This window comes from Dasypus novemcinctus, chromosome 7 (assembly GCF_030445035.2).
Source record: "Dasypus novemcinctus isolate mDasNov1 chromosome 7, mDasNov1.1.hap2, whole genome shotgun sequence".
In the NCBI taxonomy this organism is placed as follows: domain Eukaryota; kingdom Metazoa; phylum Chordata; class Mammalia; order Cingulata; family Dasypodidae; genus Dasypus; species Dasypus novemcinctus.
Window position 1 is genome coordinate 133223767 of NC_080679.1, and position 27710 is coordinate 133251476.

The 27710-nt window shown below is 53.1% G+C and overlaps 1 protein-coding gene and 1 non-coding gene across 3 annotated transcripts; one reads left to right on the plus strand and one right to left on the minus strand.

Moving 5' to 3' along the window:
- Positions 1-4025: 4025 nt before the first annotated feature.
- On the plus strand, positions 4026-7037 carry TEX51 (testis expressed 51). Of its 2 annotated transcripts, none has more exons than XM_023588978.2 (8): positions 4026-4236; positions 4323-4397; positions 4646-4735; positions 4971-4988; positions 5075-5158; positions 6230-6305; positions 6394-6442; positions 6781-7037. In XM_023588978.2, the coding sequence occupies exons 1-8, from the start codon at positions 4038-4040 to the stop codon at positions 6844-6846; spliced, it is 657 nt and encodes a 218-aa protein (XP_023444746.1). In that variant the 5' UTR covers positions 4026-4037; the 3' UTR covers positions 6847-7037. The 2 variants fall into 2 exon arrangements, with proteins under 2 accessions (XP_023444746.1, XP_058157258.1); XM_058301275.1 differs by having other exon boundaries at positions 6230-6301.
- Positions 7038-11104: 4067 nt separating this feature from the next.
- LOC111764327 (U6 spliceosomal RNA) lies at positions 11105-11210 on the minus strand. Its single transcript, XR_002796963.1, has one exon. It is a non-coding gene; the product is annotated as a U6 spliceosomal RNA (small nuclear RNA).
- Between the last annotated feature and the right edge of the window lie 16500 nt (positions 11211-27710).

Genomic DNA, 27710 nt, shown 5'->3' on the forward strand with positions numbered 1-27710 from the left:
GTAACAACTGGCCAGGACGTGCAGGCCAGTGACCTCCCAGGTGGCCTTGCCAAGCTAGTGAGTTGATGCAGGGGTGGACTTTGCTAAGACTTAGGTCCTTGCACCACTCCACTTTGCCTGGATCTCTCACCTCCTCTGCCCCAAGGTCCCACAGCTCAGTGCCTAAAAGCAAAAGCTTGTGCCTCAGACTAGAGATCTTCCCAGAATCTCCCAGGAGACTCCTGTTTAGTCAAGAGGAGAACTGCATCCATCATCCAAGTGGAATCTAAGCACCCTCTCTATACAGAGGTGGAGGGGACATAACCATCCCAGGGTCCACAGAATGGAGGAATAGAGTATGGACAAGAGTGGACTTACTGGTATTCTACTACGGAACTACTGTGATTAGTAATGGAAGTAAATGTAGCATCGAGATGGAGAAAGTGGCCATGGTCACTGCTGAGGGTGGGGAGTGGGAGGAAGAGATGTGATGTGGGGGCGTTTTCAGGACTTGGAGTTGTCCTGGGTGGTGCTGTAGGGACGGTTACTGGACATTGTATGTCCTCCCATGGCCCACTGGGTGGACTGTGGGAGAGTGTGGCCCATGATGTGGACCATTGACCATGAGGTGCAGCGGTGCTCAGAGATGTATTCAGCAAATGCGATGAATGTCCCATGATGATGGAGGAGGTTGTGGTTATGGGAGGAGTGGGGTGAGGGGGGTGGGAGGTATATGTGGACCTCATATTTTTTTAATGTAACATTAAAAAAAATAAAGACAAAGAAATTTTTTTAAAAAACAATGTATTAAAAAAAAAAAAAGCCAGGGTCAGGGGAACCCATGCCAAAATGTTAATGGGCAGTGTGATGGTTTGAAGTTATATGGACCCCAGAAAATCATGTCCTTCAGGCAAATTCATTCCTGTGAGTATAAAGCTATTGTAAATAGGACCTTTGAATTAAGTAACTTCAGTTTAGTTGTGGCCCAGGGTGGTTCTTAATCCTCTTACTGGAGTTCTTTTAAAAACAGGATGAGGGAAGCAGATGTGACTCAACTGACAGAATGTCCACCTATCATATAGGAGGTCCAGGGTTCAAACCCAGGGCCTCCTGGCCCACATGGTGAGCTGATCCACGCACAGTGCTGCCACATGCAAGGAGTGCCGTGCCACACAGGGGTGTCCCTGGGTAGGGGAACCCCACACTCAAGGAGTGTGCCCTGCAAGGAGAGTTGCCCCACGCAAAAAGTGCAGCCTGCCCAGGAGTGGCGCCACACACATGGAGAGCTGATGCAGCAAGATGACGCAACAAAAAAGGGACACAGATTGCCAGTGCTGCCGAGAATGCAAGTGGACACAGAGGAACACACAGTGAATGGACACAAGGGAGCAAATGATGCAGGGGTGAGAAGGGGAGAGAAGTAAATAAAATAAATCTTTAAATAAAAATTAAAATAAAATAAAAAATAAACAGGATGAAAACTGAGAGGGAGAAAAGAAAGCCACAGAAGCAGAAGCTGGAAGCAATGAAACCCAGAAGAAAAGGGAGAGACCGGCAAACGCTGCCATGTGCCTTGCCATGTGACAGAGGAGTCCAGGATCACTGGAAACCAGTCTCAGGAAGAAAGTATCACCCTGATGATGCCTTGATTTGGATGTTTTCATGACCTCAGGACTGTGAACTTGGAAGTTAATAAATTCCCATTGTAAAAGTCATCCCATTTCTGGCATATTGCATTTCAGCAGACTGGCCGACTAGAACAGGTAGTAATGGCCTTATGTGCTGTACCTTCAGCTAGCTTAATTATTTTCCTATTCAGCAAACTTTGGGAGACACAATTCCCTAACCCAAGCAGGTGACTAATGGTGGGGGGAGGGCTTCTAACATGACAGCCCCAAGTGATAGATATTTGAGATTTAGGGATGTGGTTGGTAGACTTCTGAGAAAGTCACTAAGAACCACTGCCTTCCATACAACCCTGTAAAATTCTCTCCCCTTGAGTGTGACTATGATGGATGTCACTCCCATGACTAGGTTACCTTGTATCACAAAGGTGAGAAGATTTTGCAGGTGTATATAAAGTCCCAACCAGTCTACACTGAGTTCATGAAAAGGGAGATCACCCTGGGCCTGATACAAGGGACCTGGCCCTTCCTGAAAGAAGAGACTGAAGACCTGAGAGGGGCCCAGGACAGGGACCTGAGGGTTGCTGAGAGCAGCCCTCAGCACAGCCAGCAAGGGAACAGGAGCCCCCGTCCTACAACGGCAAGAAACCTAATTTCCCCAAGCGTGAGAAAGGAACCCAGGCCAGCCAATGCCATGGTTTCATCCTGTGAGACCCTGCGTGGAGACCCCAGAAGCTGTGCCCGAGCTTCTGACAGGTGGACATCATGAGATAAAAAAGGATTGCTGTAAACCTCTAAGTTGGTGATCAGGTGTTGTTGTAGCAGTGGAAAACGTGATGCAAGGGGAAGTCTGTACTGAAAGAGGAAGTAGGAGGGTCTCACTCGCAAACTTGCAAACACAGAAAGGTCATCCAGTGGCAAATTCTGTCTCTGCCAAAGACGGGGAGGGATGGTTTGAGAGGCAAGCAACCAGCAGGTGGGGGCTGCATGAAACCACATTCCAAGGTGGGCATCTAAAGGAACTCAGCCTGGAGAGATGTTTGACCGCAGAAGGAACACTTGATTCCTGTCTTCAAACACAGCCCTCCTGTGGCGTCGGAGAGCCCAGATGGCTGGGACAGGCTGGGTGTTGTCTCAGCCTAGGAAGAAGTGTCTGACACCTAGGCATATTGAGAAAGGAAAGGGCTGCCATTATTTCAGTTCCTAACTTACATCCCCCCAGAATACAAATGAATTCAAAATAAATGGAGCAATCAGGGCACATGGTAGAGACTCGAAAGCTAACAGAAAAGAGCTACCAACAACAGGCAGGGGTTAGATTTCAAAGGCTTCCCCAGCCTATAGTCTTTGGGATTCTATGTTTAAATGCCACTGCAAAGGGTTGATAATACTTTAGCCAATAGATGCTAAGGTTGTGGGGTCAATTGAAATGATAATGGACCAGGGAAAAAGTCACACCCTACTCTTGCCTTTCTCACAATTTCCCCAAAGGAAAAGCATAAACTGAAGAAAAGGACACAAGCATACTTTCGGGTTTTAGCCCCAAACCTCAGAGAAAAATTCTACCCAGTTCAAAAACATCTCATAGAAAACTAGATACCCAAGCTTGGGTTTCCTGATGGTCTAGAACCAAAGCACGCAAGAACACTCTGATGAGGTCGCCCTCAAAACCAAACCCAAGTCTTAGAGCTCACTAAGTCCAGTTTGAGGGAGGAAGGAAAGCAGAAGAGGGTAAAGGAAACCAAAGGAAGGCAGAAAAGGAGCCCACCCCTCCCAGGAGCTGACCTTGACCGCCCACTCTTCCAGGCCTTTCTTTGCTCAGGGAAAGCCAAACCGCTGGACTGCTGGCCTCCTGGGGCCCTCTTCAGTGCGGTGGGCTTAGGCTCCTCTGAGTCATCTTGGGAATTCCACGGACTGCTGCCTGGAGCCCCGTCGACACCCTCTGGGATGGGAGGAGAGGCCCAGCCCCTCTGACTTCGGCCAGCCGCAAGAGAGCTGAAGGGTTACCACCCTAAGAAAAATGTATTTTCCAGAAGCTTTTCACCTATCTGACCCCTTCTATAAGGAAAAGCGTGCAGAGATTCAAGTTCTTCAGCTGACCCTTCCCAGCCTCCCAGATTCCCGTCCTGAGGAACTGTCCCGTGCCAGCAAAACGTAGCGGTGCTGGCTGAGGACCAGCAGGCCCACGGGGCCGCTCTCTAACCCTCAGGACAACCCGCCCCGGCGAGCAGCCGCCGCTCCCTCTCCCAGGGAAGGCTGCCAAGGCCCTGACTTGGCTTTCCCCTGCCCAAGCCTGGGTTCCTGCGGTGACATCACGGCTGACTCCCTTTTGGAATTTACTTCTGTTCTGCAAAAAGAATGCGGGGACAAGGCACCAGCATTCCGAGGAGAACCACCAGGCAGGGCGGGAGGCCAGCGGGAAGGGCCCAGAAGATGCTGCTTCTCGTGCTGTGTTGCCTGCTGCCCGCCGCCGGCGCGAAGAACTGCCTCCAGTGCTGGGAGGCGCTGCCTGCCCTGATGGACTACGACCTGCAGGTGCTCTGGGGCACCCCGGGGCCCCCCGTGGAGCTCTCCCAAAGCCTCCACGCCCTCTTCCTGGAGCAGCACCTCCACACCGCACCCTGGTATCTCGGTGAGGCCTGGCCAGGGGCCATAGGCGGGGGTGGCCTCATTCCCTGGGCTGGGACCCCGGCGGCCTCATGGGGTCCCCGCCCTCAGCTCGGGACCACCTGGAAGAAGAGATGGCCAGGTTCTTCAAGCACATAGACGAAGTCATCATGACCTTACGGGACGGTGAGGAAGTGAGAGCCTTGGGTCGCGGGGGGGTCGGTTGGCGAAGCTCAGCCCTGCGAGGCATTCCCAGAGGGGCCTTTGGACCGGGGGTCGGGAGGTGCTGGGAGATGGACAGAGCAAGCGTCTGCGGGCCTTCCAGAGTTTCTGTGTTTTTAGAAACGCCCAATCTGGAGCAAGTTATGTAACCGATGTCACTTATGAAAGGGAAACGATAATGACAGAGCCCTTTCCGTCTTACCTCCTCCCAGATAAAGCACCGCTCTTGCTTGAGGTCGACAACAGCAAGAAGGTCTTTCTGGACAGACTGAACAAGTTATCCAAGGAGCTAAAGGAGAAGGGTAGGAGTTGGGGCTGGCCTCCTCTGCCAGCCACCCTCCTGATCCCAGGGGTCCAGGCACCCACCCCTCGCTGGAATCTCCTCTGGCCTGCCCTGGGCCCCTCCCTCCCAGAACCCCATCCCTGCCTTCTCCTCCCTCCACGCCTTCCCCAGCTCCTCTCCCTGCTCCCAGCGCTCCCAGCTCTGTCTGCCTCCCCAGCAGCTGAGTCTCTCTACCCTCTCACCCTCCCGGGCAGCCTGCAACAAATCCTGTGGTGAGTATCTCCGGGCAGGGGTCGGGGCCAGGGAGGAGGGGCACCCGGCTCCCTCTAAGGCCCCCCCGCCCATCCCGCCTTCGTAGAGCTGCACTTCCAGATGAAGGTCACCAACTGTATCAGCTGCAGGCAGCACCACCTCTCCTGCCACGACCCTACCCTCTGCCCAGGTCAGTGGCCTCCCTCTCCGACCCCCTCGTTTCCTTCGGCATTGCCTTTCTTCTCTCTGGTTCCGAACTCTCCCTGCTCTTTGTTCCCACCCTGGGGGAAGGCAAGCTCTCAGGATTTCAGGATTTTTTTACTTGTCCAGCTTCACAACCACAGACACACACGCACATCGAGGGCATGGCCCCCGGGGGTCTATTATTGGGTGCTCAGAATCAGAATGCCCAGAAGCACACCCCAACTCGTCCCCACACACACCCCCAACCTGCTCTTCCTTCAGATACCCCCAGCAAATGGCCCCCCTCCAGCCCTCCATCGCCTGAGCCAGGGGCCTCCCTCCCCTTGACTCAACGCATGCGATCGCCAAGTCTCGTTACAGCGTTCCTAAAAGTGCTCCCGTGTCCTCATTCTGGCTTCCACCGCTCTTGTGCAGGCTTTCTCCCTTCTCATCTGGATGCTGGTGGCCTCTCCTAACTGGCCTCCCTGCTCCTTCTGGTTGCCTCTCACCCTGCAACCACGCCTTCTCCAGGAGCAAACCCACCCATGCACCCCCTGTTTATAACCGTCAGTGGCTCCCTGCTGCCCCCAGCTGAAGTCCACCCTCCTCAGGAGGCCCATACACGAGCAGCCCCTGGTCACCTCCGCAGCCCCCCTCTTCCCACCTCTTCCCTCTGGCCGTCGGGTGACCAGAACCCTCTACATCTTTCTAAGTCCATCCCAGAGTCTTGTTTCCTAAGCGGCCCTCCTCAACCACCCCCACAGAGACCTGTCGCCCCTCCTCCTGTTCCTTCCCTAGCTGTGTCCCAGCACGAGTCGCGGGACGCTGCAGCCTAATTGTCTGCTTGCCCCTCCTGGAGAGCAGAGGCCGTGTCTCCTCTTCTGTAGAGGACTGCACCCAGCCCTGTAGAGGACTGCACCTGGCCCTGGGCTTGGCACACAGTGGGTGCTCAATGGGCGCTTGCAAATAAGCAAACAAGTGCCCAAATGGAAGGATGGAGAGATGAGTGTGTGGCCCTCTCTCTGGGCCGACGGCCCTGTCTGCCCTCCCAACCCCGGACCCCGCTCTCGCCCCCCAGCCTGGAAGCCCGGAGTCGTCACCTGGCTCGTCGGCACCGCGGCTTTCCTGTGCCTGGCAGCCGTGGCTGGAGGTGGGTGAGTGCCGTCTCCCAGCCCCGGGGCCCCCGGCCGGGGCCAGACCTGCTCCCCACTGACCCCACGTCCATCCTGTTTCCTGGCCCAGGTATTATTACTTTTTCTGGCGCAAGAAGAAGATCCCGCCAGAAGAAAAGGTACAGGGCCCCGTGAGAATGGAAGCCCCCCGAGGTGGGGGAGCCTGGGTCTGCTTCCGGGGCGCCTGAGGGCAGCAGGTCCTGGAGGCCCGAGCTCTGGCTGCCTCCCCGAGGTCCAGCGCCCCAGCAGAGCGGGGGTCCCTCCACCCCCCGCCTCCCCACCCCAAGGGGGACCAGGCCCATCCGGGGCCGAGGCCACAGAGGCAGTGGAGCTCGGGGCCTCCCGTCCCGGCGCGTGGGCGCCCCTGACTTGGCCGTCGTGGCCCCTGCAGACCTGCCCTCCACCCTGGGCTGTCCCGCGAGCTGGACAGGCGGTGCCCATGGCCTTTCGCCCGCAGGAGAGCAACGGGATCGGAGGACTCGGAAGAACGGAGGAGCCGCCCCCCACTGTGCCCTTTCCTTAGGCCCAGGGCGCAGCCGTCTCCTTCTAATGGGCCACGGCTGCCTTTCCTACAGGACACGCTTTCAGGTCTCTGGATTCCAGGACTCTAGGCGGGAAGAGCTCCGAAGGTCTGAGGGCCCGGGAGGCTGCACCACCCCTACGCCCGCCCCTGTGTAGATAGTCTCTTTATTAAAGCATCCTCGATTATTCTCATTTGACTGTGCCCGCTCCTTCCTGCTGGACGGAGGTGTGTCCCCCGGGCAGCACGCCAGGATGCAGCCCCACCCCACTCCCCACCCCCCACCCCCGGCTCCCCGTCTTCTGGGGCTCAGCGCCCCCCATCACTGGCTGAGTCTGGCCTCCCGACGTCTCCTGCTCTCCCCAGAATGTCCGTGTCTCCTGATCTGGTCCCAGCAGCGCGGGCCCGGCAGGTGCCCCCAGCCTCGGCTAGTCCCAAGGCAAGAGGCAGGGCAGGCGCGCCCAGCTCCCTCGAGGGTCCCGCACAGGTGTCCTGCCTCTGAAGGGAGCACAGGGGAGGTGAGAACCCAGGCAAAGGCCCCCGCAGGAGCAGGGCTTGCGGAAGAGTATCCGAAAACTGGCTCCAATCAGAGCGATGGCAAGTCCCCCCCCCAACTTCCTGGCCTGGATGTCCACCCTGGGGACACCCAGGTCCCCAGGGAGTCACTGATGGTGCTAGAAAACAGAGTTTCCCTGGCGCTGCCCGTGGAAGGGACTTTTGCCTCGTCCTGGGCGCTCTCTCTCCACCAGCGTCTAGAGGCTGAAATGAAGGGAGTTGAAGGTCAGAGATGTAGATGGAGAACCCGGGGCCTGGTCTGGAGTCCTAGCTCTGACCCTAAGGCTCTGGACGCCTGCTGGACCTCAGTTTCCCCACCTGTACATGGGGGATGGGGAGGCCGTGGTCCAACCAGGTCAATGCACGCTGCCCCTGGTGTTCGCTGGGCTGTTTCCCGGCCAGCACTTGCTGGCGCTGTAGGTCCAACCTACAGGTTTGGTTCACTTCCCCTCCTTCAGTCCACCGCAGACCCACAGGGGCCCACGGCCCAGACCCCAAAACCTCTTGTCTCCTTAAGCCTACAGGAGCGTCCTGCTTGGAGCCGGCAGCTTGGGCTGGAAGGAGGCTGACCTCGGCCATACCAGCCCTGGGAGAAATTGTTCTCCCTCCCAGCCCAAGAGGCAAATGCAAACAGACTGTGATGGTCTGGAGTTGAGTGTACCCCAAAACGTGTGCTCTGACGGTTAACCCATTCCTGTGGGATCTTTGGTGAAAAGGATCTTAAGGTGTGGCCCACCTCATTTGCGGAGGGGGGGGGGACTCTTAATCCTCTTACTAGAGTCCTTTATAAAAGAAAGAATTTCAGACCAAGAGAAGGAAAAGCCTCGGGAGCAAGAAGCTGGAAGCAACAAAACCTGGAAGGAAAGGGAGAGGCGAGCAGACGCGGCCCTATGCGACAGGAGTCCAGGGTGGCCGGCAGCCGGTCTTTGGGAAGAAAGCATCACCCTGATGGTTGATGATGCCTTGATCTGGACATTTTCACAGCTTATAAAGTAATAAAATCCCATTGTTTTGGGCTTTGTTTTTCAGGGGCCAGGGGCTGAACCCAGGATCTCATGCGTAGGAATCCAGAGCTCAACCACGGAGCCACGTCGGCTCCCCTAAATCCTGCTGTTAAAGCCAGTGGATTCATGGTATCTCCCTAAGCAGCTTACGAACGACAGCACAGGCGAAATGGCCTTGGAGCAGGGAGAGCCACGGCTGGGGAAGGGCAGGGGGCACGGGCTCCAGGGCGCAGGGCGTGTCCCCAGCCTGGGCGTTCAGGAGGCTTCTCTGAGGGGCGTCTTCCGCACGCGGGAGAGCCAGGAAAGGGCTGGTTTCTATTGAAGGCTCAGCGCTGCAGCGGCGCAGGGGCGTGAGAGAGCTTGATAAGTTCAGGAAGCTCCAAGCAGCATGGTGGAGGGGGGAATACGTGAACAGGTGGTCAGAGGCTCCCAAGGCTTGGGTGAGCCCAAAGCGAGCAGCAGCGGTGAATCCAAGGAGGAGAATCTCCTGGATGCAGTGGGCACGGAGGGAGGGGGAGAGGGAGTGAAGAGGGCTGTGCAGTGGTGGGTCTGAGCCCACGGGGAGAGGATGTGGAGGAGCAGTGGGGAACGGACAATTCTGGGGTGACACCCACGTTACGTGCCTGCGGGCTGGCTCGTCTCCATGCACTGGGAGCTGAGAAGCGCACTCCACCCAGTTCAGATACCCGCTTCCACCAGCTCAGGTGCCCATTTCCACCCAACTCGGGCACCCACTTCTGCCAGCTCAAGTGCCCACTACCGCCGGCTCTGATGCCAACTTCTACCCAACCTGCCCATTTCTGCTCAGTTCCACCACACAATGTCTGTGTGTTTTGCACAGATTATTTCCATGTCAGTCTTCTCGTGTGAAAAATGGGCTTTAACAAGAATATGACCCTCCCTGTTTCCCAAAGTTTGGGAGGAGTAAATGGATGCAAGGTGTTCCCAGAAAGCACAACTCTTTCCAAGGCCGTAGGGAAAGGGCTCAGTCCTTCTTAAAAGCAGGCTGTCAGGGATTTCCTGGGCACAGACCCTTCCCACCACGCCCCTGAGAAAGGAAAAGGCCAGGGTTTTGGGGTGGTGACATTGTTTTCCTATTTATATTTAAATTTGGATTTCGGTCATTACCGGAGCAACTGTTTTCTGACGCTTACAGTAAAAAAATCCTAGATATAAATCCTGGACGTATGGGTTTGTGTGTTTGTCCTTGCAGATGCCAGAGGCACTGCTGTGCAGGATGGAAGCCTCCGAGCCTCTTCTAACTTCTAGCACATGCCAGGAAAGTGCCACTTCTTCTCATTTGACTGTAACACTATGAAGCACACATTGTCATCCTCTTCTGCCAGGTAGATGGAGGCTCGGGGCGGTCGTTACTAACTCAGGCTTTTCAACTTTCCAAAGAGCTTTCCAGAGTTTTCCATGGACTGAAAGTTGAAAAGTAGACCTGGAACCTGGGAATTGAGGTGAAGCTCTACCCGCTTACACGCCACCCCGCGGTCCCACACCCGCGGCTCTCACTGACGGCCTCTGCGGGCAGTCATTTTTATTCAGTAGTGTGGCCCAGTCCTGTATGTTCTCTCTCCTCTGCCATGGCCTGGTCTGCAACGGAAAATTCCCCCTGAGCATGTCCATTGCTCTTCTGAACCAATTTTTCCATGTCCCTTATTCTCAGTTAAAAATAATACCGGGAAACAGACTTGGCCCAGTGGTTAGGGCGTCCGTCTACCACATGGGAGGTCCGCGGTTCAAGCCCCGGGCCTCCTTGACCCGTGTGGAGCTGGCCCATGCACAGTGCTGATGCGTGCAAGGAGTGCCCTGCCACGCAGGGGTGTCCCCCGCATAGGGGAGCCCCACGTGCAAGGAGTGCACCCATGAGGAAAGCCGCCCAGCGTGAAGGAGGGAGCAGCCTGCTGAGGAATGGCGCCGCCCACACTTCCCGTGCCACTGACGACAACAGAAGCGGACAAAGAAACAAGACGCAGCAAATAGACACAGAAAACAGACAACCGGGGGAGGGGAGGGGAATTAAATAAATAAAAATAAATCTTTAAAAAAAATAAAAATAAAATAAAAATAAAAATGTAATACCATCCCCCCGTAAATAATTATATAATGAATGCATTTTAGGTACATCTAGTTTTAACATTGAAATCTACTCTCTTAATGGTGACTTCCTTAAACGTGGGCTTAGCATAGCAATGCAGATCATTTAGGACAGGAAAATTAAATGGCTTGCTTTCATTGAAACCTCTTTTAAAATATATTTGGAAGCAGTTAATTCAGTTCTGGAGCCATATATCTTCAGAGACTAGTAAAGGGGGAATCAGCAATTGGAGATAAAATGTACCCACTTTGAAGAAAACTAACATAAGTCATCAAGAGAAGCCCCAAGGAAATGTAAGAACTAGGCTCTTCATTTTGAGTATTTGTAATTTGCACAGTAAGACAAATCAATATAAAAAGACAAGAAGTACATGAAAACACTGTAATTCTATGGTTCTTCTCTCAGACTCTTTCTATACCCAGGATTAAAAAGCACAAGGTGTCCTAATTCCTCATCTTTCCTTGCATTGTTTCCCTCCCACTTTTTTCTAAGTTTGTCCGAGCTCTTTTTCTATAATTAGAGAAGTCGTGGGTTTACAGAACAAACACGTATAAAATGCAGGATTCCCATATACCACCCTATTATTAACTCCTTGCCTAAAAATATGGAACCCTGCACGCATTTGCATTCATTCTTGCCCAGGGGACGTGATCATCTTCTCTGTATTGTTCCAATTTTAGTGTCTGTGCTGCCAAAGCCAGCACCCACTTCTCCTTTTTAATCTTCCATTTGCTGAGAAACTTCCACGGCCAGAGATTGTGCTGGCATTCTAGAAATCACCTGGGATCCTCAAAATAACCCCATAAGGAAGACCTTTCCCCACAAGATGGATGTCAGCCCCGCGTTGCCCCCATCCGCTGGTACAGAGATGTGGAGCGCAGGCATGCACCCCCAGATTCTGACACGGCTCAGAACAAGGCTCAGAGAGCCTCCCCTCCCCCCAGCTACTTTGTGAGCTAAGATTTGAACCCAGGCTCAGACAGCTCCAAGCACCTTGTACAAGCTTTCCTCTACACCCTGACCTCGTGGTGGAACTGCTGTCTGTAGGGAACGGAAGAGGAGCTACCAAAAAGACACAGAGGCCGCTGGAGGAAACACGCTTAGCAGAAAGGAGACCAGTCTTAGAGACACAGAGAGAGAAGACCCTCCTGTAAGGGCCAAGGGCATTTGCGTTATTCTGTGCTAACTGATAGCGGCGCTCTAAGACCTCGGCTGCTTGACAAAAGGGACATTTAAACGGGGAAACACTTCCTCATTTGTTTGGCGTTAAGGACCAGCATTTTTCGCTGCCCTGGGAATTCAGATGGCTTTCGTTCATGTCTGCAGTTTGGGGGTGGAACTGGGAGCACAGTCTTAATCAAAATGCCTTGGCGACTGTGATACCATCCGACCCTCCTGGAAGCAGGACCCACCCTCTGCATGTACGCCAGGCTCCTGCCAGAAGAGGCACGCCTGCCGGGCGGAGCAGCTGGACGGGCAGGAGAGGCCGTCATTGCCCGCTTCTCCCCGGTGCTCCAGCCTGGTTCACCTCGGCCTCCTAGGACCACATGCATGCCTCCCGGCCCTTCTCCTCCAGCTCTGCCTGCTTCCTCGGGCCCCTTCCCTGGTCTGCTTGTGTCTTGGCCACAGTGGGATCCGGCAAATCCCCGCCTACCTGGGCAAGGGACAGGACCTGGAGATGTATGTGGCTGGGGAGCGTGTCCCTCAGAGACCAAGCTGAAGGCCGTTTCCTCAATTCCCAAAAGAAGAAACCGATGGGCAGAGAGGGCAGGCACACAGCGGCTGTGTAGCAACCGGGGCAAGGCCCCTGGGTCTCCAGACTCCTTGTCCAGTGCTCCTTTCACGGTGCCATGAGCCCATCTTCAAGAACGAGGGTGTTTCCACCTGCAAGTTACAGAAGCAGAGAACTCCAGACCCGAAAGGGCCAAGGCAGTGGCTCTCTCTGGGGTTTACTGCTCCAGCTGCACTAACCTGAGGACCAAAGTCAAAGGGATGAAAGAGCTCAGGGAGGAGAGATTCGGTTAAAATTCTAGAACTTTCCGACTTCTGGGGACCAGTCCATGCTTGTTGAAACAGCGAGTTGAGTAGTGAGGGGTGGGGAGGGGATCGATCAGAGAAGCAGATAGCAAGTCCATGTAAGCAAGCAGCAGTAAACTTATTTAACCACCTGCCGTGTGCCAGGCCTTGAGCCAACATCCTTACTGTGCACCTGGGAGACCCAAAGTTCAGAGAGGTTGGGTCACTTGCTCAAAGTCACACAGCTGGTCAATAAACGAGCTGGATCTGTCCCAATCCAGAACCCCGTTCCTTCTGCTGTGCCACACGCCTTGAACGACGGCTCCCAGCAGCTGTACAGCTGCCTCCAAGAGGCTGGCTGCCCATCCCAGAGAGGGTCAGGCAGGGGTGAGGCGCATGGTCGCACCAGGGACACAGGGACTACAAGCTCCTCCTGATTCTGATGCGCTGGCAGGTGCAGCACTTATGAGCACAGATGCTGGAGCTACAGTATAAGGAGCACATCCTGGCTCCCTCACTCACCGGCCACGTGACCTGGAACAAGTTACTCAGCCTCTGCTGACGGCTGACTCCCCAAAGAGACGGCCAGAATCCACTGCCACTCCAGCAAAACCAAGCGTATTGTTTACTGCATGGGAGAGGGGAGGGGCACAGCTCTACAGACTGGCCTCAGGAGGGGAAAGGCAAAGCTGGATTATTTACGAGGTTTGGGTGGTCCGGTTCAAGATAGATCTATCCACGCAAAATCTGTGTTGTAATAGTTTAGGATTGGTGGATCCAACAAGAAGGAGTTGTAAAACAAGTCCTTGAAGAAAACACAGCCCTTCGATGAGCCCAGTCAAGCAATCTCTCTGTCTTAGAAGGAATTGTTCACCCTTTGGAGAGAAAGTCAAAGTGGTCTATTGTTCAGATAATGGGATTTTTCAGGGCATTCTGAAAACAAACCATGAAGTTATTTACAACTTCATCTTCCTGGGCAAGAATTTCCTGCAGTAGTAAAGTCACGGATGCAGAATAGGGGACAAGAAAGCCGCAGCTCTGCTGACAGTAAGCTGTGGGCGTGGATGGTTTCTTCTCTCACCTCAGTTTCCTCACCAGTAAATGGGGATGGCGATGGTACCTACTTCTCGAGGTCGGCATGAGAGATCATCAGTGTGTACAAAGGCCTTCGGACAATGCCTGGTGCTTAGTAAGCAATCCCTGCTCATATCACCTTCGTGACTGCCCGTCTCAGCCTTCGTGCCTCTAGAACTAGCCTGCACTCTGGCTCCGCTGGCCATCTCTCATTCTCCAGTCATGCCCTGTGCCTCACGGCTCTTTTCATCCCTGTCTCCGGCAGCTGGGTAATGCCTGCGCAACGCTGGATCTCAGCTCTGCGCCTCTTTTCTCCAGGAAACCAGGCCAGGGCGGCCCCTGCTCCACGCAGTGCTTCCGGCCCCTTCTCGCAGCGCTTGGCAGCACTGAGGCGAAATCCCAGCCTCTGCGGCCCACAGGCCCCGTGCGTCCACCTCCCTCCAGGGCCCCAAGCCTCAGACCCGGGCCCACAGTCTGCCGGTGCTCAATGAATGTTTTCTGAGCACATGGATGGTATTTTCACTGTTTCTCTATCACTGGCTTGAGTTACTTGGCTGAATTCATTCATTGTTCATATAACCCATGGCGTATTGATCAGAGAAAGCATGGGGAGGCGAGCCGCCTGGTGCAGAGACCCTAACACTGCCCGCTGGGTGGGGCAGGGACCCCACCCCACCCCCGGTGTCCAGCAGCAAAGGGCTGCGGCTCGGCGGCCACTGAGGGAGGCCAGGGCAGCGTCCACGCAGCCGTGTGGATCCCTTTGGAAGCACCTCCTGCTGTCGGTTCTCGGCATCACACTTCTGCTCCCGGGCTCTCTGCCCCCGGTCCCAGCAGCCCGAGGCTGAGGTCCCTCACCCAGGCCCAGGGCCCTGTCCTCCACCCCAGATCTGGGAGGGAACGGGCCCTCCACACAACCCCATCTTTCCGCCCGAGCAGAAACCTTTGCCCTCCAGTGCTGTCACCCAAAGCCAACACTCAGCGTGGCCCCTGCGGGCGGGTCCCCGCACATCACGCCAACTTCCAGGCTCCAAGTTAACTTGGACCTGCTCATAAGTCCGGGTCTGCAGGCTGCCCTGCAGGCTGCCCTGCCGGCTGCTTCCTGGGGGAACCGCTCCCTCGCTGCACCCCCTCACCCCACTCCCTGCCAGGCACCCCAGCGCTTGAGGAGCAAGCCACGTTGTGCGCTGGTCTGACCTCAGCTCACCCATCTGTACTTGAGAAAGCTGCTTCCTTCCCCTTCTGGAACCCAGAGCGGCCATGGCGCAGCTCCGTGCGCAGCACTTGTCCCGCTCCTTGATGGCCACTGGCGGGGATGCCAGGGCCCCTTTGCCAGGGCGCTGACCACGGAATGCGGAGGACACAGCTCAGGTGCACGGGGCCCGGGCCATCACAGGGACGTCCCCCGCTCCCCCTGCGGGTCCAGGCGCAGCCTCCTCGGCAGGCGCGGTGAGAGGGACGGGCCCCTGCTGGCTGCCGCGCTCTGCGCCGTGGCCGCGCAGCTGCGCGAACGCCGCTTTGATGTTTTTGAAGGAGGTGCAGAGGGCACCAGCCGGGTGTTCCTGCTTGGAAAGTCCGGGCAGGCGCCTCCACGGCTCTCACAGGTTGCCGCTGGTTTCCCGGCTCGCCTCGCGGGCGGCAGCTGGGCCTCCTCCTTCTCGCCCCAGCTCCCACGCCAGGCCAGCGTGCACTTGGCACCGTGCAAAGGACACCGGCTTCTCCTGCAGGGCAGTGGGCGCGAAGGGCTTTCAGTCCGCCCTGTGGGTTCCTGCTCACACACGCGGGTTTGAGCTCCTCCTTGCTCCCCCAACTCCCGTCCCCCTTCCCTCCCCACAGCTGCCTGTCAGGTGGACATCAAGCTCCAGCATCCAACAAACCGAAAACCCAGCAGCTTTGCAGGAACTGCTGAACCGGCTCCCAGTTTGCGTCAGGTCAAACGCCTGGCATAGCAAACAGCACCGGTTCTGCTGGGCGCGGGATCCTGAGCACTGGCAGGGGGCTCGTGCGTGAACCCATGGCCAGTCCCTCAGGCTCCTTAGGAAGCTTTCCTGAAGGTCGGTCCAGGCGAGGCAGAGGCTGGCCCCACACCATCCAGCTGGCTGGGGCCAGGCAAAGCGGCGGACTGGATGCCCGGGTGGCCGCGACCTGCCTGTGTGGTCGCCCGAGCCCCACCGTCCCTGGAAGCACTGACCCGGCCTTGGTACCCCACCGCCTACTCCAGGCCATTCCACGGGCCCTTCCCCACCCCAGCCCCCCCTGCTCAGTGCCTCTCGCTGAGTCAGGCCCCAGCCCTGCCGCCCTTCGGCGGAGCTTCCTGGAGTGTCTGGAGTACAGGGATCCCCAGCACCGAGAGCTTCTGCCTGCCTGGAACAACCATGACGGCGTTCGCCCTGCTCCCTGCGCGACAGCCTCCTGAGAGGCTGCTCCTTTACTCCCATTTTATACACACGAGGAAGCAGAGACCTGGAAAAGTGAAACGCCCTAGCACCACCACACAGCCAAGGAGGGGCAGAGCCTGGATTCCAGACCAGGACGGCCCACCTGCCTGGCCATCTCACCGGGAGCTCCCCCAGCCTCTCACTGTGCCCCCAGTGTTCTCAGCCACACACTCAGGCCAAGCCTTGGGTCCTTTGTTAGACGGCTGAGTCACTCCATCACACGTGCATTCTCGTCAGCTTCCCCCCCGCATCGCATGGAAGTATCTCCAACCCGGACGAGGCATCATTCCCATGTGAGCAGCTGTCATCATGGGACATAAACTACCCAGACCCCTCCTGTCCACGCAGAGAGCAGGCAGGACCCTCAGAAGGCTGTGACTGGGATGGGCGGGGAGGGGTCAGAAAAGGAGCTCACGTTCAACTTGGGACCAGAAGGATGATGAGGATGCCAGCACGAGGAGGGGCTGGAGAAGAACATTCCAAGAAGGGCACAGCAGGGGCCAGAGCCCTGAGGCAGGAAAGAGCTGGACTTCTGGAGGGAACAGTAAGCACAGATGGTGGGGAGGGAGGAGAGAGTGAGAGGAGGGAGAGGAAGCCAGAACCCAGCTTGTGAAGGCCTGGGGGCTCGGGGGGGGGGGAGAGTTTGGACTTTTTAAAGTTTGATGAGAATGTTTTCAAGCAAGAGAACAGTAAGATGTGATTTCTGCCTTAAGTGGCTGATGGCAGGGAATGGAAATTAGGGGGCTAGGGGTGGTACAGTGAGTATGGTGGGGTGCCCCAGGAGCTCCACGGAGAAGGACCACCACCCTTCACCTGGATGTTCAGTGCTGCACCCATGAACCCATGTTCCCTCCACCATGTAAGCTTCCCCATCACCCCTCTGGTTGTCGAGTGAACAAGTCAATCAAAGTTTGAGTTGATGGGTGTGCAATTTCAATCCTATAAATTAAAAATCGTTATTGCTGGGTTCTTTGGGCATCTGTAGGTTCTGTGGATCCAGAATGCTCCAGAGACAAATTAGGGATATGAGTATTACTTATAAGAAATCATTTCTGGAGGGTCTTCTGGTTTCCAGTGGTGGGTCGAATGTATTTATCTAGTTTCATTTCCTCTTGAAACACCATTAAAACTAGATTAAAGGATGTTTCAAATAAAAAACCCACAGGGATGGGGTGGACAGGGGAGAATAGAGTAGCAATTAAGTTTTGGCAGCTGGATAGCAGAAGTAGGGTGGGTACAGAATTAGCAGGACCCAAGACAGCCAAAGTCAAGGCCAGCAATGGAGAAAACTGGCTTCAGATCAAATTATGCCGCAGAATCCTGAAAGACAGTGACACACCAAAGGGGTGGGGGGCTGCCGGCATGCCTGCGTTGAAGGGACACACCGTATATAGAGAAGTTAAAACAATAGTAAAACAGGCCAAAAGGCAAGCTGTGGTTCTCACCACCACAGATGGCAATCTCATGGGTGGGATGGGCCACTCTCCATCCCGTTCACCACTCATTGTCTCAGGGTCCCCTGGACTGCAGGTTAGGGTGAGGCTGAATGAAATAGCTGGTGAATGTGTTTACAAAGGGCTCCCCTTCCCATAACTCCGATGGCAGCCCTCCCTTTACCCTAACAGAGGCCTGGATGTTTATTTCTAAGAGAGGATGAAAGAGAGGTTCTCCAGAGAGGGGGTGCCAGGGACAAGTGAGAGTGTGAATCCTGGGCCACAGCCAGAAGTCGAGGTGACTGGATGCAGACTGGACGCTTACTGTAGGACCTCCCTAGTCCTCGTATCCAGAGGCTGGCAGTGGACATGGACCCTCTGTAAAGGGACCTGAACGGCTCTACTCTGCCAAAGGAGAAAGACCTCAAGACGTTGTCAATGAATTCTAGAGTGAAACCCCAAGGTGACAAGCTTTCCCCAAGCCATCAGACTTCCATCTTTTTTTAGAACTGTCATCACCATCTTAGGCTCCTACTGTTCATCTTGAACAGGTGTATCAGAGGTTGATCAGGTATATGAGGAAAAACTCTACAATGCCTAAATATAACAGGAAAGAATAAACAGAAAAGAGCAACTTTGAGGAAATAGACACCATAGCTGACTAAAGAAAACTTAAAAAGAAAAGATAATCATTAATATCCTCAGAGAGACAAAAGAAAATAATGCGCTCATGAAATAAGAACAGGAAGCCTCAAAAAAGGAATGGTCTGAGAACAAAAATGAGCTCCTGGAAAATTAAATATATATATAACAGCAGAAATGTAAAACTCAATAAAAGGACTGGAAAACAAAGTTTAAAAAATCTCCCAGAAAGTAGAGTATGAAGACAAATTTTTGGAAAACAGAAAGATAAGAAAATTAAAGGACCAATTCAAGACACCCAAAATCCATAGCCAGAAAGAAAGAGAAGAAAATAGAGGGGAGAAAATCGAGGATGAAATTAATCAGGAAATTTTCCCAGAAATGAAGTTCACAAATTTCTAGATTTAAAGGACCTACCATTAACCCAGCTAAGTGGATAAAAATATACTCTATGAAGGCACATCATTCTGAATTTTCAGATCACTGGAGACAAGGAAAAATATCTACAAGCTGCCAGAGAGAACGAAAAAAAAACAGCTCACATACAAAAAATCATGAATCAAAATGGCTTTGTGTTTCTTAATATTAACAGCAATACTCATAGAAATAGTACAGGATTATCCTGAAAATTCTGAAAGAAAATTATTTCCAGCCTAGAATTATTACTCATGTGTGACTAGAGAATGGAGAAAAAAATCATTTTCAGACAGTTAAGTTTTCCAAAAGTGTTTTTTTGTGAACCTTTTCTCAAGAAACCCCTGGGGAATGTATTCCATAAAAATGAGAGAGCAAAGCAAGAAATATTTTTAAATGTTAACAAATGAGATCCCAAACAGAAGAGACATGATCTGAGAGGCCAGGACAAGCGATGCAGCAGATGTGGGGGTTGCCCAGCTCCGAGGAAGCAGCACAACTGAAGACACGTCGATGACTGTATTCGCAAGATCCCCTCTGCCACTGTTCCGTGTTTTACCTCCAGACTTCGGTCTTGCGTGACCCAGGCCCCGACTCCCACAGAAGTGTTCTGTTTTTGCCGAGAGCTGGAGGGTCTGGAAATGGGCTATTGTGGACGTAGAAGTGGACACTACAGAGGGGCCCACGCCCTTTGACCACATTTCTGCCATTGCCTGGTACAGCCCGTAACCTCGTCAGATGCCTGTGCTGAGCCAAAGCCAGCACGTATATGTACATGGGGTAAAACTATAATGAAAGTAGGGTAACGATGAAAACATAAGTCAAGTCCAAAGTGGTTGCCCAAGGAAGACAGAGAAAAATGAGATGGGGAGGGTCACTAAGACAACTTCCACCTACCGACAGACTTCCATTTCTTAACCTGCATGACATTATTTTTTTTATTGAGATAGAATTTGAAGGCCATAAAACTCATTATTTTAAAGTGTACAATTAAGTGGGCTTAGTAGATTCATAAATTGTGCAACTATCACCACTAATTCCAGAACACTTCCACTGTCCCAAAAAGAAACCTCATACCTATTAGCAGTTATGCCCCATTGCCCCCTCTCCCCAGTCCCTGGAAATCACTACTAAGCTTTCTATCTCTGTGGATTTATCTAGCTTACACATTTCACATAAATGGAATCGTACATGTGACCTTGTATGTACAGTTTCTTTCACTTAACATAATGTTTCCAAGGTTCATTCATAGTGTAGCATGTATCAATAAGTCATTCCTATTTATGGCTGGATAATATCCCGTTATGTGAATATACACATTTTGTTTATCCATTCTTCAACTGATAGATATTTGAGTTGCTTCCACTATTTTGGCTATTATGAATGACACTGCTAGAATATTTGTATACAAGTTTTTACGTTGTTATATGCTTTCATTTCTCTTGGATATATACCTAGATTCAAATTGCTGGGCCACAGGAAAACTCTCTGTTGAACTTCCTGAGGAGCTGCCAAACTGTACATTCCCACTAGCAGTATATATGGGTTCCATTTTTGCTTCCCATTCTCCAACAATTTTTAAATATTTTCAACATTAAAATTAATTATTTCCTCACATTAATCTCACCCATGGGGCCATTTATTTTTCTTTGATAACACCTATCTCAATTTCTAATTACATAGTCATTTATTTTTAATCTGGAAGACTTTAAATGACGGGAAGTTTCGTGAAAGGTGTTGGCTACCGCATACTCAGCACCTTGAACCTGACCGGCTGGATGGACAGATGGATGATGGATGAGTGGATGGTTGAATGGATGCCTGAGCCCATAAGAAAGAAGAGCACGGGGTCTGGATGTGTCCCACCACCAGGCAAAACCCCCTTCCTGCCTCCCTGTGTCCCCCACGAGGGCGATGCCTGAGACAGGAGCGTAAGCCGGCACGTCCCCACATGCACAGCTCCATGGCAGAGAGCAGAACGAGCTGCCTTCACGCCAGCACAGGGCCCTGTGTGCGTGGTCAGGAAGCCCTCCTGGAGGACGTGACGGCTGGGTTGAGCTAGGTGAAGGGGAGGGTGGGAGAGGAGGAAAAACCAAGAGCGACTGTGAGACGCCCCTTGACCAAAAACACCTGCCCCCTTATTAACCACAGCTGCCCCTTTTGCCTTGTGCACCCAAAAACGCTCACTATCAACCACAGACCTTTGGCTCAGACCGCAAAGGCAGGTGGTATCGTCTCTAAAATGACAATCCTGAAGTCCAGTCCTGTGGGCAGATATGCTTTGTTCAGACGACAGACTTTTTTAAATTGTTTTCCAACTTCTGGATTGCAGGAGACTTCACACTAAAATTGTATTTTGAAACAGCAGATGGGCCCCCCACCCGCCAGAGCTCAGTACACCTGCCGCTGGTGTCGGGCAGCTTCACAGCCATCCCACCCACTCGGTGCGTCCCTGTCCCACCCCAACAGCTCCTGACGTTTTGTTCCTATCTCAACTGAGGAGGAAGGCTCAAATCGTTTCTTTCTCCCCCAGAATGGGCAAGGCTGCTCTGTGCAACGTGTAGTTAAGACATTCGATTCTAGCACAAGAAGGCTCTCTTCCTTCTAGGCCGCCCCCTCCCCATCTTCCCCCACTTTCAAACTGCGGCCTCTCCAGCCCACCAGGAAGAGCCCACCAGCCTCTCCAGCCCACGGAAGACCGGCCGTGCTAGCATTCGGGCAAACTCGCCCTGTCCAGCCACTCACAGACCCGGGGCCCCTCAGCCAACCCACCTGGGGGTTTTCTGTACACCCCCCACCCCCAGCTCTGGTAACTTCTCAGCTCTGGAAATCTAGGTCAGTGGCAGAGCTGGGGTGTGAATGTCAGCTCGTCAACTCCACGGCCCACACTCCCTCGCTTCCCCAGGCAGCCGCCGCATGCTTTGGGGGTGGAGGTGAGGAGAGGCCTAGAAACAGTTAATACAATCTAATTTGGTCGGAAGCCTGTACACAGATGTAAAATGAGCATTGCGTGACTCAAAACAGTGTTTAAGGGAAGCGGACTTGGCCCAGTGGTTAGGGCATCCATCTGCCACATGGGAGGTCCACGGTTCAAGCCCCGGGCCTCCTTGACCCGTGTGGAGCTGGCCCGTGCGCAGTGCTGATGCGCGCAAGGAATGCCCTACCACGCAGGGGTGTTCCCCACATAGGGGAGCCCCATGCACAAGGAGTGCGCCCCATAAAGAGAGCCACCCAGCGCGAAAGGAAGTGCAGCCTGCCCAAGAATGGCGCCGCCCACATGGAGAGCTGACACAGCAAGATGACGCAACAAAAGAAACACAGATTCCCGTGCTGCTGACAACAACAGAAGCGGACAAAGAAGATGCAGCAAATAGACACAGAGAACAGACAACGGGGGGCGGGGGGGAGAAATAAATTTTTAAAATCTTTTAAAAAAAAAGAAACAGTGTTTAACAGAGCCCTCATTTGAAGCCCTTCAGGTTCAGGGAGGACTAGATCAGGCTGGGTGGATGTCGTCGTGGGCATTTCCACACGCACAGGTGGACTGGAGCTGGGTGGTGAAAGGTGGAAAAGTGGGAGTGGGACAGTGGGAGGCGGGAGGGCAGCAGGTACGGGAAAGCACAAGCTCGCGGTCCACCCTGTGCCCATCGTGCAGCCCTGACAGCCTGGCCTTTCAGCAGGTGTCCTCCCACCAGGTGGAGCAGGTAGCACCCAGAGCGGGCGCCACCTGCGTTTCCACTGCCAGGCTACCCACCGGCCGTGGGTACTTTCCCTGGCCGTCAGCCAGGGGGGTGGTAAATGAGAATCGATAATAATCGTGCTTGAATGTCCGCAGTTGTGATTGAATGATTCATCAGGGCCTTCCTTTCAACAAAAACCTTCAAAGACAGACCGCTGCGATTCATTCTGCTCAGATCCACTGAGCCTCCAGCCGGGTCATGCAGGTGGGAGGTGCTACAGAGGCAGGCGCACAGGGGATGGGCTGCCTGCACAGGAAAGGCTAAGAAGGGAGGCCGCGAGAGCCCTTTAGGCTGCAGAGCGGTAAGTGGCAACGTGAAACGTCCTGTTACAGCGAGTTTTATCTGAGCCAACTCCAGGCTGGGCCCGACGGGACTTGGCCCCATAAGGACTTAGAGAAGTTGCCTGCAGAGAGGAAAGGGCAGCTGGAGAAAAAGACAAGGCGATTGCCAACTCCATTTGAAAGATCGGCTTTCATCTGATTAATTACCTACGGAAAGAGAAGAAAAGAAACCCACTTAACTTGAGTTTTGTTTAAATACACGGTCTGGCATCAGATTTAATGGGACCATTTTTAAGGAGTATTTAAAATTATAATTTTAGTTAAAGGAACATTTGTTGAGGTCCAATAACTCTGTTGCCTATGTGTGTGTTTTTTTAATAAATCAAATCTCCCTTCCGTAGCTCAAAAATAACGCTAGCAGTAGCTGTCTGATTGCAGCCGTAATTGTACTGTGATGGGAAGAATACAGAGCTTGCATTAGGCATTTTACAGTTAACGGCATTGCCTGTAGTTAGGAAAGCTGATCAAGAGAAGAGAATGTTTATTATTCCTATAATTGAGAAGAACAAGTCACATTCCATCTTCATTTAAGGAAAATGGTCCTGTTAGGATATTTATGTGAACCCACGGCCCTGTGATCATTCCTCCCTTTTTATTATTCTCTCAAATAGCTTGCAAGGCCCCAGACTGGAGTCTTGAAAGGCCATGTGAAAACCCAGAAGAGAAGGATGCTTCTGCGAGCACCAAGGGCCGTGGCTCTCTCTACTCCCACTACGACCCTCTTCAATTATTCCTTCCTCCCAACCAGGGGGAGTGTAGACCCAGAAAAAGATCATTTTCTCTGGCTATTATTTCTTTCTTCTACCATGTAATCTCACTTGAGGAAGGTGTATCAGTCAGCTCTTGCTGCATAACAAACCATTCCAAAACACCATGACTTAAAACAACCATGTACTATTGCTCACATGTCAGCTAGTCAGTAGGAGGGAGTTCCCTGAAACGGAAGGCCCCGGGCTCAGCTGTGGGTCTGCTGGGCTGGGCTCTTCTCGATGTGTTGGGCTCAGGTCTGCTCCACCTGTGTTCTGGGATCCCCTTGAAGGGACAGCAGCTCTTACCACGGAGATGGCAAAACGACAAACTCGACACTATGAGCACATTTTGAGCCTCCGCTAATCTTTGAGCTGCTAACATCCCATTGACCAAAGCAGGATGCGTGCAAGCTCAACATCCATGAGGCTGGAAAATGTATTCTGCCTCTAGGGGGAGAGAAAGGGGAGTGAATATTTGAGAAACAATCATCTAAAGGCCTCTTGTTCATAAATATTCACTTCCTCCTCGTGTGTGTATGTTTGGTTCTTGTTTGTGAGTGTGTGTATGCACGTGTGTCTGCGTGTTGTGTGTGTATGAGTGTGTGAATTACAAGTGTTTTATTATGTGTCTACATGAAGGGGTGTATGTGTCTGTGTGCATGCATCTGTGAATGGATATCTATGTGAGTTCTTCTGTGTGTATATGTGTGTGTCTGTGTATAAGTGCATGTGAGTGTGTGTATCTGAGTGTCTGTGTGTGAGTGTGTGTAGGTGTGGGTATGCCTGTGTATATGCACATGTGAGTGTATATGTCTATGTGAGTGTGAGTGTGTGTCTGCATGTGTCCTCACGTGTGTGTGTAAATACATGTGAGTTGTGTGTCTATGTGCATGCATGTGTGTACATGTGTGTCTGAGCATGGGTGAGTATTTGTTGTGTGTGTGGGTGTGGGTGTGCCTGCAGCTGTGCACATGTTGGTGTGACTATGTGAGTGTGCATGCATGCGTATGTGTCCTGTGTGAGTGTGAGTGAGTGTGCACAGAGGGCAGAGACGCCTGGAGAAGTGGGCGGGGCGAGGCCCCCAGGTATCTGTGCCCGCAGGCAAGGCTCTGTCTGCCCGGTGACGGGGCCTGGCCCAGGGCCCTGTGTAAGGAAGAGTGCACTCCCTCATCAGTGAGGAAAGGCCGAGGGCAGCGGGCAGAGCTGTTCCGGCTGGCGTAATGGGGTGGCAGCCCCACCATGCTAAGGGGCTGTGTGCAGTCCACTTCCTGGAGTCACGTGCTTCATCAGGGAAAGCAGTTCTGTCCAGAGACGAATGTCCAGCTGCTCGGAGCCCTCAGTGACGAATGCAAGGCCGCTGGAGTTTCTTTTCCCGTTGGACCTTAAAGCTCTTGGGTCTAATGGAAAGTAACAACCTCACTGATCACACTTCGTGGAGGGAATCAAATCTCTCTGTTAAACAGAAACAAAACTCAGGCCCTCGACGGTTTGCTCTGGAAGCAGAGTATCCCGAAGGTGAGCGGCAGCTGGACCCAGCTCCGTGTCCCCAGCTTGCAGGGCGCTCCGGCTCCCGCTTCCACCAGCACTGGCAGGCCCTCCACGCGGGCCGCCCTCCTTTCCGTTTTCTGGCCCGACCAACACAGCCACCCTCGGCTGCCCAGAGCGCCCCTGGGAGAACCTGAATGTTTGAAAAGCCTTTGCTGAACCCTGAGGGAGGTCAGTGAGGAAAGAAGCAGAGAAAACGACACACAGAGGTGACCCAACTCACAAGCACAGGCCTGGGATCCTGACCCCAGAGGGGGACTTGCGCCCACCCCTGCGGCCCTGAGGGGCAGCCTTCCCCTCCAAGAGCAGGTCGGACTCCGTGGGCCCCGGCCACGGCACCCTCTTAAGTCTCAGGACCAAGAAGAACACCACGAGAAAGGAAATTGCCCAGGGCTCCACCATCCCTAGGATTCGCTCCTGGAAGGGACGGTGCTGAGGGGGAAAGGTGAGAAGACCCTGCAGCAAGAGATGCCAGATGGCGGCTCCGCTCCGTCACGGACTGCTGGGTGTGCTGGGAGATGAGCCGCGAGCAGGGCAGGCGGGGGCATGGGACGGCTGGCACTCGGTGGTATGACTCAAAGGGCCTCGGGGGGCCTGCCCAACAGCTCACAGGCTCAGCTCCCACCTGAGCCCCGTCACTCGCCCACTGGCACCCTTGGGCACGTCATTCAACCCCTGTGAAACCTGCTTTCTCGCCTGAAGAATCAGGGCGCTATCGCCCGGCTCCCAGGGCTGCTACTGGGGGGCTGGAGGAAACAGACAGGGCACATTTCTAACAGGCGATTGGCACCCGGGGAGGTTGGGTGACAAATAGGCCGCATCTCTTATAGCAAAGAGTTCCATTCATTGGAATTTCTAGATCAGGAAACAATTTTTAGAACATCCAACAAGGCACTCTAGGTGGCCCAGCTAATAAATGGCAACGATGGGATTTGAAGGCAGGTCTGTCTTCCACCAAAGCCCCTCTTCCCTCCCATCTCTGAGAAGTGCTTAAGAACAATGGGGCGGGGGGGGGGGGGAAGGTGGAGAAGGGAGAGAAATAAATTAAAAAATAAATCTTAAAAAAAAAAAAACAATAGGCAAGAGTGACCAGCTGTTCATTCCATCTGTTTTCCATGGGAAGGAAAAATCAGTGTATACTGTTATCAAGGAGTTCTAAACCCCGTGGGGTATCCCAACCCCCTGGATTCTTATGATGATTAAATGAGATAATGTATAAAAGGACATGCCTGGCACACAGTAGATGGTCATTAAACGGCAGCTATTATTATGATCGTGATGACTTAGAGCTACCGCTCCTCTCCTGTATTAGCTTTCTATGCTGTGTAATAAATTACCACAAGCTTGGAGGCTTAAAACAAGGCACCTCTGTCTCCCAGCTTCCGTGGATCAGGAGTGCAGGCGTTGGTTGGTGGGGTGCCCTTGTCAGCATCTCTCGAGGTTGCAGTCAAGGTGTCAGCAGGGGCTGCAAGCTCTTTGGAGGCTCTGGGTCCTCTTTCCAGTTCAGGTGGCAGTTGGCAGCTCTCAGTTTCTGGCTGCTGTAGGACAGAGGCCCAAGGTCCCAGAGGTGTCCACAATTCCCTGCCACACGGCTCTCTCCACAACCTGGCAAGGCCAACGGGAGCGTGCCTGCTGTGGCTGTTTCCATATTTGACTTCTAGACCATCTTTTAAAGGACTCACCTGACGAAGTCGGGCCCACCCAGAGTAATCTTTCAATTCCATCGGGAAAAAACCTCTCCAAATCAGGAGAGTGAAACCATATTCACAGGTTCCACTCACAATCAACAGGAGTAGATTACACAAGGGCACGAACCTTTGGGGATCATCTCAGAATTGTCTACCACATCTCCCGCCCTTATTTGAACAGAACACAAAATCTCCTGCCAAAGGAATGAAACACTAATGTGCATTTGCCAGGTTCCCTGGGAAAATTTCCTTTCGGGATTTCCCACATAAATGCCATTTTACATTGATTCTGGGTTTCCTTGGTTACCAGATTAACCCTGAAATGTGAAGCTAGCTGATGCAACTTAATCATAACACAACACTTTGTTTTAGGCAAACTGACTTATTTGGAACACGAGTATGGTTGCCTTTTAACTCTATACACAAAGTATACACTAAGTGTACTACACTAAGTGTAGAGTTAAAAGCGGGTGCCTTGGGCTGCCCAGCCCTAGAAGGCCTGGGTGCTCACCTTAAGAACCAAGGTTTCTCCCAGGTGACCCAATGAGTGGAGGGGCCCGTAGCCCCCAGGTCTCCTCGGGCCAGGAGGAGAGGCAGTTTTTCAGAGCCAGGAGTCCCGAGGCCTCTCACGTCTGCCGTATGAGCACCTGCCCCTCGACTCCCCCACCCCTGGTTCTCCTCCCTCACCTTGGAATGCTACATGGGGGCATCGGACCACCCACTGCAGGAGCCCTCTGACAGGTGGGACGGACTGAATTTTCAGCTGTGCTTTAAAGAAGAAAGAAAATCATCAATGCTAAAAAGTCTTAATGAAGTAGAATATGAATTTTATATCCTCTCCCAGTCCCCCAAGGAGTACAACTGACTAAAAGCAACACGAACAAATATTGTCTGTCCTGTGTCATGAAAAAGGACTCCCAGGCCAGGAAGCAGAGAGGCTCGGACACCCCAGCATGGGGGCTTGATAAGCAGACCTGAGAATCAGAGGTGAATGCCAGGCTCCTGCCCAAAGAGGAAGAAGTGGACTTGCTCAAGGAAGAAAACAAGGGGATTCTCAAACTTTCATGCAAACTGTCAAAATGCAGCTCCGTGCACATTTGGGCTCCTGGTCTGCATCTACCCAATGC